Source organism: Epinephelus lanceolatus, chromosome 3, assembly GCF_041903045.1.
Source record: "Epinephelus lanceolatus isolate andai-2023 chromosome 3, ASM4190304v1, whole genome shotgun sequence".
Classification (NCBI taxonomy): Eukaryota; Metazoa; Chordata; class Actinopteri; order Perciformes; family Serranidae; genus Epinephelus; species Epinephelus lanceolatus.
The window spans coordinates 35,906,910-35,918,126 of NC_135736.1; the positions used below are offsets into that span (position 1 = coordinate 35,906,910).

Consider the following 11,217-nt stretch of genomic DNA (forward strand, 5'->3'; position numbering starts at 1 on the left):
CAACTCGACCTTGGCTCGAACTCGGCCATCTATCTCAGCCACCCACCTGTAGAGTTTTGTGACTGCATCCTGATTGGTTGTGACTGTGTCAGTAAAAAAAAGGCAGAAATACAGACAGACATATAAACATCTGCCAAAGTATTCAAAACCGCTTCTGAGATAGTCCGCTACAAGAAGTGTCACAAGGACCATATTTTGCCATGATTACACACACACGCGCACACACACACACACACACACACACACACACACATACATACATTCACCAAGTGAAAACGAGGGCTGGCTCTGGCTGTTGTATACCTCTTGGTAGAATCCAGAGCAGGCATGCCCAAAATCCAGCCTGGGGGCTAATTGTGGCCCATGGATCTATTTTAACAGCCAGCAGCTTGTCTTTCAAAATATACTAAATGTGGCCCAACACACAATATTGGTTAATTTTTTTTCATTCACCTTGTGATGGCAGGATTATCACAGTTTTAAACATGTGCCAAACAGGAACTACCCTGGCGGAACTGTGTTCTCATAAACAGGCGATAAACAAGCAAAAGAATGGTCAACAACAGCAGATATCTCCTGCAGACATGGCAAAGAAATGTCAAGTTGACTGTGAGGGCCGCTGCTTTCAGGAGCGGTGGAATGTTGAATTCTCTTTCAGTGAAAGATGAAGCAGTTACGTTTGTCTCTTTTTTAATCACCCATGTGATGCAAGAAGCAGCAGCTGGCCCCCAAGTATTTTCACTTTTTCTAACCCAGCCCCGATTCAAAAAACTCTGGACGCCCCTGATTTAGAGCGTGGTTACTCAAAGTGCAGACCATGGGCCAATGTTAGCCCTCTGAAACTAATTCAAACATACTGTGTGGCCCCCAAACGTTACATGAAATGCATGCATTATATTTTAATAATTTGCAGCCCATTTCAATACTTTAAATTTTAATCGCTTACATTTAATAAACTACTAGTAGACTGCATCAGACTGCTAACACGTGTCTGTCAGGTTAGGGAGGACAATTTGCACAAAGCGACTGGTTGCATGGCAACTAGCGGCCTCTCATAAGTGTTGCAGAATTTACATTCTGTCATCAGTGCTTGTGCTGTTAGGTAAAGTTAGTGATGTCCGTGGACAACCTGCAACTGCACTTTCCCTGTGTGGCCCTCAGTCATATGCTGGCTCCCCAAAATGGCACTCAGTCATCAAAACTTCGAGCTCTAGAGAGATACTCTATGTATCACTTTAACTACTGACTCTTAGTTGTACATGCACACACAGTAAAAACCCTTAAAAATCATGGGTGTTCAGATTTTAACACGCTGCTTGAGTAAAACTGAACTTACACCCAACTGCCTTTGAATAAAGACAGGATCTTAATGTTCACCAGCTGATTTTCACCCTGTAACTCATCTCCACACACTGTCACTCTTTCACATTCATCCTGCTCCTGATGGTGAATACATACAGAATCATAAACAGGACAGTCAGATCGGAAAAAAATAGTAAGTAAACATTTTTATTGACCTAAAACATGCACATATGGCTGATAAAAAAGTATCATTGTTTGTTGAAAAGAAACCAAAGGAATGTTGAAATCGATGGAACTACAACATACATGGCCAAATATTCAGAATCCCTTTTGAGTTCTTCGACTGCCATGAGAGAAAAGGACATGGTCTGCTGACAAACGTCTGCTCGAGGGCATGGTAGTGCTTGGAAATTTTGTAAATATAAATGCTTCTCCTGTTGGAAAATACTTGTCGGTTTTGAATTGTGTGATCTGACCTAAACAAAGTGCATCGACAGTTTCATGTACCTGTGTTACCTGATGAGCCGTTGCTTTTACCGGACACTTATACAGCAGTTATTAACATGACTGTTCAAAGGCAAGGATATGAGTTTGTTTTTTTACATCCAACTTGTGCAGTGACGGACACTGCGATGCCTTTCAGCATTTTGTCTCAAGTGTTATGGAGCCAAATCAACATTGATGGAACTACAGTATGAAATGAAACAGACCCACTGCATATACAATACAAAACGATTACAATATCTTGTATAAAAGATAAGTTTATACATATGTATGCACACATGCTCACATTTGATACATACTGTACAGTTTGTATGTGTGCACTGTTCTAGTCTAACACACATAAACACACACACTCACTTACATACATACAAGTGTCTATTTGGCTGCACTTTTCAGTCTCTCCTGCTGAAAGATAAGCGTAACCTGCCTCCTGTGTGTCCAGAGGGAAGAAGGCCCGATCTCGTCTTTTCGCTCTGTCGAAAGAAAGAAGGGAGCAATTCAAACACTGTCCTCCCTGCCGCCCCGTGCACACGTTAGGTCGTCGGGGGCAAACCGCTTTTGTCGCCTCCCCTCACCTCCTCTTTGCCAGCCCCAGAGCTTGTACCATTGACAGTCACCTTCCGAGCGTTGGCGCCCTGTTTGGAGGCGAGGGTGTGTCGCTGAGTATTGTTGGGCACAGTGGTACCGTTGGAGCTTTGGATGGCGGGGGAGAGGTTGTGGGACGCGGGGCTGGACTGTGTGGAGGCGCGGGGAGGCTGGGCTGCAGCAGGACTGTGGACTTTGTCGCTCTGGGAGTCGCTCTCTGACGTCGGGCTGGTGTTGACGCCGTCAGAGTGGCCCTGGGCGGCAGACTGGGACGGCCTCCTACGCTTCCGGGTGGGTTTGACCAAATACTGCAGAGGGATGGGTCCAGTCTGCACGGAGGTACACACATGGTTAGGATGGCACATCAGTATGTAGGAACATTTACAGACAGGACTTTCTGTCTATAGATGTTATGCCACTGATGAAAAATCTCCTCACTGTCATAAATCTCATGAAAAGACCAGAACCATCAATAAACAGATCTTATTAACAAGTTTTATCCGTGTTGTCAAAGACTGGTATGTGTAATTCCAGTGTTGCACTGGCTGACACGTTCCTTCATTACCACAACATGGACAATTGGTTTAATTTGACTCAATCCCACATACACTCTCCTGCTGCCTTAAATACCAGAGCACCAAGAGTGTATCAGAGTCCTGCATCAGGTCAGGTATCGGCTGTTTGACCCACAGATTAGGTGATTTGCAGGTGGTATTTGTCTTAATTTTATTTCCGGGTTCAGCTCTGGTTAAAACAAAGAACATGTGGGTCCGATTACGGGATGATAAATATATTAAAATCAGATTAAAATAATGAGAATTTGGGGCATCCAGCGGGTTCGTCAGTAGAACAGGCATTCCATATACTAAAGGCAATGTCCTTGCTGCAACATCTACTGGTTTGATTCCAGCCTGCAGCCCTTTGCTACATGTCGTCCCCTCTTTCTCCCACTGTCACAGTTAGACTGTCCTGTCCAATAAAGGCAAAAAGCCAAAAATAATCTAAAGAAAATAATGCTAATTTAATGGTTTAACAAGAGTGGAATATGAGAGCTGCTTCAATCAGGTGTGTTACTAACAGGCAACTAATTGGTCATATATGTGGGGGACGGGGTGGGTGCCATATATATCAAATCACAATGTTTGTTTTCAATAACCTCCTGGTAGAAAACCCTTGTGTCTGGTTAGTTTTTAGCCAGCTTAAAAAGATCTACATCAGTTCAAGTGTACGTTATATTCCAGATATTTTTACTGCTTTACTTTGCCGCCAAACAGCTTCATGGGTCACTGAAGCAGTTATCTCAAATTCACAAGAGTCCATTGAAAAAAAAACACACACATTAAATTTACTTTGTAAAACATGGGAGTTGCTGGTCTACCTCTGCCTTCATCAATTAGTGTGTAAGGTAAAGCAGTAAAAAATTACCAAATATGGCATACACTTAAAGTGAAGCTGATTTTTTTTTAGGTCGGTCTGTTTAGGTGGCTGAGGTTAGGGTCCCCCATCCACAGCAGTACATTGCTTAGCTTCCCTGCCTGGTACAATTGGATTATCAAAGACGTACATAAAATGAACACAGCAGAAACTTCAGACATGTCGGACTACCATGTATAAGCAGGTCCTGAAAATCAGGCCTGTGCAGGACTCTGGTGTGTATTAATTCACTGCAGAAAATAGTCCCCAAGAAACACATCATATACTCCAGTTTGAGAAATGTTTGCTGAAAACAGTGCCCACCTGTTTATAGAAACTACTGAGCCTTTGAAAATGTAACTGTATTTTTAACCACTTTTCAAAGCAACACATATTCAGTAAAAATAAATGGGCCTAGGCTGAGAGCCACAGAGATGGACGGATGGAAAAGGGTGAAGAGTATTTTGATTTTGGTCTTTTCATGGGATTTGTTTACAATGGCAAAAATACAGTCTATCACCAGCCTCATCCTTTAATACATCCTAGTCCAAATATCACAGTTGTTTCTGTTACCAGAAGATAACTGATGAGGAGGGAGTGTGATATTAGGAGGAACTGCCCATTTAATGCCCCATTTCATGACATCAATCTGCATTAAATCATCTCACAAAGACGGTTAACAGCTCACACTGTACTGCCAGAGTATTCCAATCTAGCTATGAGCACCTCCAAATAAAGACAGTTTATAGACAGTGGTCAACCACATGACAACTCCAATATACTCAATAAGATAAATAATTAATTGATAATATTTGTTGGAAGATCACGCCACTAAAGCAGCAGGATGAACAAACAACAAACCAAAACAGAAGAAATGAAAAAAGCAACAAACTAAAAAGTATTGTGGAATTATGTAAAAACATCACTTCAACAATATCAGCATGTTCACAGGAACAGCTCCCATTGGCCGCCCATTACATAATCAATAAAATAATCACTGTTCAGGTCTATATTAGTGGTCGTCAGTAAAAGGTATGAAAGCTGCCACTCACTCTTCTCCACTCGTAGAAGTAGGCGATGTCCATTAGTGTGTAGTAGTCCTTCAAGGGCTCATCTCCATACAACACCTCCACCTGTAACACAGTCGAAATCCACTTAACACAATGTGCGAGCCAAAAAACTGGCGTCTGTCAGGGCATCGTTTCGATTTCTTCTTTTCTAAGTTTAGATCTGCTCTGCTGCATGTTTGTCCTGATGGGTAGTAATGAATTATCTAATGCAACCAGATGACGCACCTCACTCGCGCATCTGTGGATTTTTCCATTTTTCCATGGCTGATACCAGTACTTGTGGGCTGATGCTGAGGTAAAACATAGACATAGAGCACATTGACTGTTCAGCAGACTGCTCGTCACGGCATTACTTGAATAATGCCCCACTATTGGCAAACCTACTGCTACACCGGATGTCCCCTCCTGCTTCCAGGTGAATTTGTGTTCCACTGGCCTCAATCAGTTTTGTATAAAAAGGTGAAAACATGGCACCAAGATTTGGGTTTCTACCTTCAGATGACTGGCACTGCTGTACTTGGGAGTACCCATCATGAAACAAAGATCAGGCTTATTTAGTCAGCATGCACTAACATCACTTCCTGAGAGGTTTTGATCAAGGAGGAAAAGGACACAACAGAAAGCGTTTTGAAAGCTGCACTAGAGGCCACTGTGGAGAGCCAGGTGAACAGGTGCACAGAGAAATACCATCTTTAAATGATTCCCACCATTGTCAAGGTGCCCTTGTACTTTAAAGGACCAGTGTGTATGATGTAGGGGATCTATTGGCTGGAATGGAATATAATATTCATAGTAAAAGGTGGGTCTGTTATAGACCTTTTTCATTTTGACCTGCCACACCAGTAAAAACACAGGAGTAGTCAATAAAATAACTATGACTCTATTCCATGTAGATGAGCCACTTCCAGGGCCCTGCTGTTGTGAATGTTGGATCACTGGGACACTCATGCCTCATTTCCACTGCATGATTCAGCTCAAATCGACTCACTTTTGGTACCCAGTCCTTTTCTCTATTTCATTTACACTCAGGGATAGTACCCCTCACTGCTGACGGGATTCTCAGCTGATCACCATAGCGACACTGAATGAAACTGCAGTGACATCATCTTCAGTGCAACACTCACTGGGACCCTTTATCAGCAATGATGTCTGCACTTCGTCAGTGCACAAAGTGTATGCTGTAGTTTTGTGGGCTGCAATTTTTTAAAATTTGGATCAAGTGCTGTCTCTTGACAGTAGCGTGGCTATTTAAAAATGGCAGGTGTATAGAATGCCCCGTGTCATGCACATGACGTTTCTCCCTGACCAATCAGTGGTCTGCAGTGTTTTAACTCCTCCCTCTAACATCTGCTCAGCTCGCTTGGAACCTCGACTGTGATGGTATCAAACAGAGCCAGGTACCAGGTAATAACCTTCAAGGCTGGGTATCAGTGCTCAATATCTTTCAGGGTTAATGACTGAAATAACCGAGTACCAAGTAGTATTGAAACTTCTCCAGTTTAACAACATTTGCATTCAGTCCTTTTTGTTCCCCTTTTTGCCCGCAGCCAATCACTGCAAGTGTTTGATTTAATACGACGTGTGACTGACCCTCTACCGCAGCAGCTGCAACACATACATACAGTCTGGTTTGCTGAAGTCAAGTGCTGTGAATTTTATGGAGTTGGCCTTTCAGTGTGCTGAGATGCCACCAAAACATTTGAAAGTATAGCTCTACTGTACACCTGTGACGGGATGAAAATAAATGCATAAAATGTGGAAGAATTATTTTAAAAGAAGTACTCTATTGGTACTGGTATTGCTCCTTGTATCATATTTTTTTTAAATGATACACAGACCTACTATTTTTAACTTGTGCCGATGGAAAAAACAAAAAGAGTGTGTCTAATTAAGTAAAGCCGTGTCGTATCACGCGGTGGAAATGCAGCATTAATGAAACAGAACTACTGTTTTTAGTAACACCTGTGTGATTCCTGCTATGACCCATCAAAATATCTTCTTGCCTTGACATACTTATAGCAGTAACAGTAGATTTTTTTGGCAAATTAGGTACTGGAACAACTGTAAACACAAAATGACATATCATCACCTCACAAGGTTGTTATGGTCACCGTGTTAGCCAACAGCTGTCTATGTAACATGCAAAAGATACAGAGCAACATAAGCATGTATTTGGAATCATGTTTGTGATGACTTTGAGCCCAATATTTAACCTTAAGCTCTGTTTCTGGTCTTCACTAACTCCTGAGAAAAAAAACATCTGGCTCTCTAGCTGCTAAATGCTCCACTATGTTCACCAGCTAGTAGCCAACCTTGTCTATCATATGAAAACAGGTGCCTGCTACTGCTGAAAACAAGACCGATGAGACAGTACAAGTGAAACAAAGCAGTGAAGTCTAAAGAGTTTGATGATGAACCCTTTCACTTTACACACAGCCTATAGATCTAATGTTAACAGAAAAATAACAGTGCAGCTTTAATGATGTTGCACTTTTTGCAGTAATGCCCCTCAGTCTGGGCACATTTGATTTCGTCTTTCTGGAGCTCTGTTAGTTATCATGTTGCACTGACAGCTCACATATCAAAGTACTGATTGCCAGAGCTCTTTTAACCCTTTGAAACCTGGAGAGACATCAGTTTTCTTGTGCTGCATTCAGACGCCTTGTACAAGTGTTTAAACGTTTGAAACCTGAGTGAACTGGTTTTGTTTCTTTAAAAATGTACTAAAAAGGCTATGAGCAACTTGGCGAGAAATGTCCCGCAAATTGCAAGAAAAAATAAATTGTATTGTAATGTATTAAATTGTATTTAATTATATGTATATTTAATTAATTATATATATATATATATATATATATATATATATATATATATATATATATATATATATATATATATATTTATATTTATATTAACTATTTGTCATAAAATTTTCCTGTAACTTTTACTAATTTCTTGCTCATTTTTGGGTCATTTCTTGTAAAGTTGCTCATTGCCTTTGTTGTATGGTCTTGAAAGGACTTGAAAGGCCAATTTGCTCAGGTTTTAAAGGGTTAAAGCTGACAAATGCATGCAACCTAATATGACCCACCTTTGTAACAGCGTTTGCAACTTTGATTTCATTACTTCTGAGTTAAAACTCCTTTTTCATGGGGCACTTTTATTATTGTGTCTAAACCCTGAAGTTTGCAACGCAATCAATTCAGCAAGACTTGTTGTGTATGTGTACAAAATGTCTAAATACCCGATAGTTGTTGGGAATATCCATCTTGCTTCGGAGGAACTTCGCTAAGTGCATGACGGACATGGCTGCTGGGCACTGCAGGAAGCGTTTACCGTTGGACTGAGAACAAAGAACGGAGCAGAAAGGGGGACACATAAATCCAGGCTGAAGACCAGAAAACCACATTAGAAGGTGAAGTGTGTAGGCTTGCTGGCTTTACCTTGTCTCCTTCCATCTCTGGATGTTGCCTCTCATTATTTCTGCAGGCAAATGTTAAATACAAAAAAAGGTGTTCAACAATTCGTTCCGCACATGCTGAAAACCATATTCAGAGAGACTTACAGCAGGTGTGAGTGTTCATACAGCTCTTGTTCCCTTTTATAAATCTCACTACTTAATTCTTTAGGCTTCATATTAAAAGTAATTCGACTCTTTGCTTTGTGCATGACCAGATAATTACATTTCTTTGTTTTCACACCTGTCCCTGAAATGCCTTTCCAGTAAACACACCCAACGTTTGGAATTCACACGGCTGTTTTCTGCAGAAATGAGAAATGATTCACTCACTTGTTCCTCTCATAGAACTGTATAGACAGACTGATGATTTCATCCTCTGCTATGTTGAACGTCTCCACCACTTCCCCTGGTTCCAGCACACGATTCTCTGCGTAGAAGTCCCGCCTCCGTTTCATCTCATCTGGGATCAAAAACAGAAGTTGTCCATTGGCAAAGAAGTGCATCATAAAATGGGAAATTATGACAAAGGCTGAGACTAGAAGAGCTTGCTGCTTTGCTTACCTTTGAATAACCCTGGAACAAGCTTATATACAATATCTTGTAGAGTTTTGTCTGCTCTGGAAGAGTAAAGAAAGTTTCAGAGTTGATAAGCATGATACCCATTGCACTTGGAAGCATTGAAAGGAACAATTCAACTCTAAATACCCTAAAAATACATATATTTTCCTCCTACCTGTAGTGCTCTTTGTCAGTCTATACTGTTTTGGTGTGAGTTGCAGAGTGTTGGAAATATCATCCGTAGAAATGTCTGCCTTCTCTCGAATACAGCGAAACTAGTGGTGCTCAAAGTGCCAATAAAATACATTTGAAAAACTCAACAGCAATGTCTCTTTACAAAAATCATGACCCACTTACTTGAGATATCCCACAGACCTTGTTGTGAGCAGTTTCATGTGGGAACTATTTTCTCTCTACTGAGCTACACCTGCCAACCGAATCACTGCACTAGAGGAAGCATGCATCTACTCATGAAGAAGAGGCTAGTGATAGCGTGACATGTAAATAATAACAGAGTCCTCTTCGGCTGAGCTGTAACGTTAGCTAGCTCAGTGGTATTAGCAGTAGATGCATGCTTTCTTCTGCACAGTGATACGATTAGCAGAGCTCAGTTGAAAGAAAAAAGCTCCTACATGAAACTGGTCTGTGGATTATCTTCAGTAACTCAGTCTTGATTTTTGGAAACAGACATTGCTGTTGAGTTTTATGAATGTCTTTTTTCTTTTAGCGCGTTGAGCACCACAAGCCGAGTGCCATCTTGTTTCAAAATACAAAAGAGAAGGCAGACATCTCCACAACTGATATCTACAACACTCTGCGACACACACATAAACAATCTCTATAAATAAACAGCACTACAGGTAAGAGTTCAAACATGCATTTTTGATTTGGGGGTGAAATGTCCCTTTAAGACAAAGAGTCCTGATATAGACTGTCATCACTTACCTGATGCTGAGCTGTGGACATGTCTTGTGAACCTGAACGTCACATCGAGGGCAGAACTTATTTGTCTCCAGGAAGGCAACGATGCAAGTTTTACAAACTGCGTGGACAGAGAGGACACAGACAGATGCTGAGACACTGCTCTGTACCACACACTGTGTTCATGTGACGTTCATGGAAGGGACACTTGCAGGTCAATGTAATAAAACAATACTAGTTTTGATTCTACAATAGAATCTACATCTCATACATAGCGACAACAATGTTTCACATGCATTAAATTAGTATTGTGCACACAGATGTTCCCTTAAGAGACTTCCTATAGTCCTGATTTCTAACATGAACACTGAGGTGGGGTCATAGTCTGATGCTCTCCACCTTACAACCAAAACATGAGCAGAAGCTCTCCCTAATGTGCATACTAATTTGATGCTTATTGAAATCACAGGGCATGCATGTAAGGTGATGCTTTCATGTGAGGAACTTACAGGAGTGCAGGCACTCTACGATGGTTGTAGCATCAATTAAGTAACCAGCGCACAGTGGGCATGTGAGGTGTGGATTCAGATCTGTGATTTTAATCCGGTTTGGCTGCATTTTATCCATCTGGACTGATCTGCAGAGGAAACAAACAGCATTATAAGAGGTTCTTGCTTCATAGCCCTGCACTGGAGCCTCTGTAAATATGCTTGGTAATACTATTAGGGCTTTCCCATATGGTCAATGAGTGGCTGCCACAGTGCTCCCTCAGACAATGTCTGCAGCTCGTCCTTGGGACAGCAGGTTGTGAAACCACAACAAAGAGAGCTGGTGGGCAACAGAAGCAACTGTAATGACATGTTGTAGCGGTAAATAACGTGTGCAGAGCAGAAGCCGTGCAGCTAAATGCAGGCTGTGTGCTGGTAACACAGCAGCCGACTATTGAATCAGCCCCTGCGTGGCCTCATCTCGTCCATCAGCTCAGCTCCTCGGCCAGCGGACCAACAAAGAGCGTTTCCATTTCCCCGGAGCTCCGCCGTCCGACCGGGCACCGCAACCCGACACATCCACAGAAAACACCACCACCGAGGGGGGTGCAGAGGCACAGAAAATCACACTGGTACACAAAGCAGCCATCTTAAATTCACTGACAGGGCTGTATCAGGAGGCGAACAAGAGAGACTCAAAATGTGACACCGTGCACTTTGTGTGCGCCTCAGCAAACAGCGGCGCGATGTGCCCGATAAAGAGCGATCACCGACGCTTCGTTCCTACCTGATTAGACATCAAAGTTTTCCTCTCCTCCCAACGAGGATCCAGGTAAATTATTTGGACTTGGCCAGAATTTGCAGCAGCGCCAGAAAATGGCTTTTTTCAGCACCGTCAGAGGACTGCCCATTTTGG

General features: G+C 42.0%; 1 protein-coding gene across 1 annotated transcript; it reads right to left on the minus strand.

Annotated features, from left to right (window-relative positions):
- Window positions 1–1,495: 1,495 nt before the first annotated feature.
- LOC117256012 (polycomb complex protein BMI-1-like) lies at window positions 1,496–11,217 on the minus strand. The gene is made up of 9 exons (XM_033625298.2): window positions 11,089–11,217; window positions 10,323–10,450; window positions 9,838–9,934; window positions 8,896–8,951; window positions 8,665–8,794; window positions 8,318–8,357; window positions 8,119–8,217; window positions 4,857–4,937; window positions 1,496–2,720 (listed from the first exon to the last, which is right to left on the minus strand). Exons 2-9 carry the CDS (start codon window positions 10,438–10,440, stop codon window positions 2,340–2,342), a joined length of 1,002 nt encoding a protein of 333 aa, XP_033481189.1. The 5' UTR covers window positions 10,441–10,450; window positions 11,089–11,217; the 3' UTR covers window positions 1,496–2,339.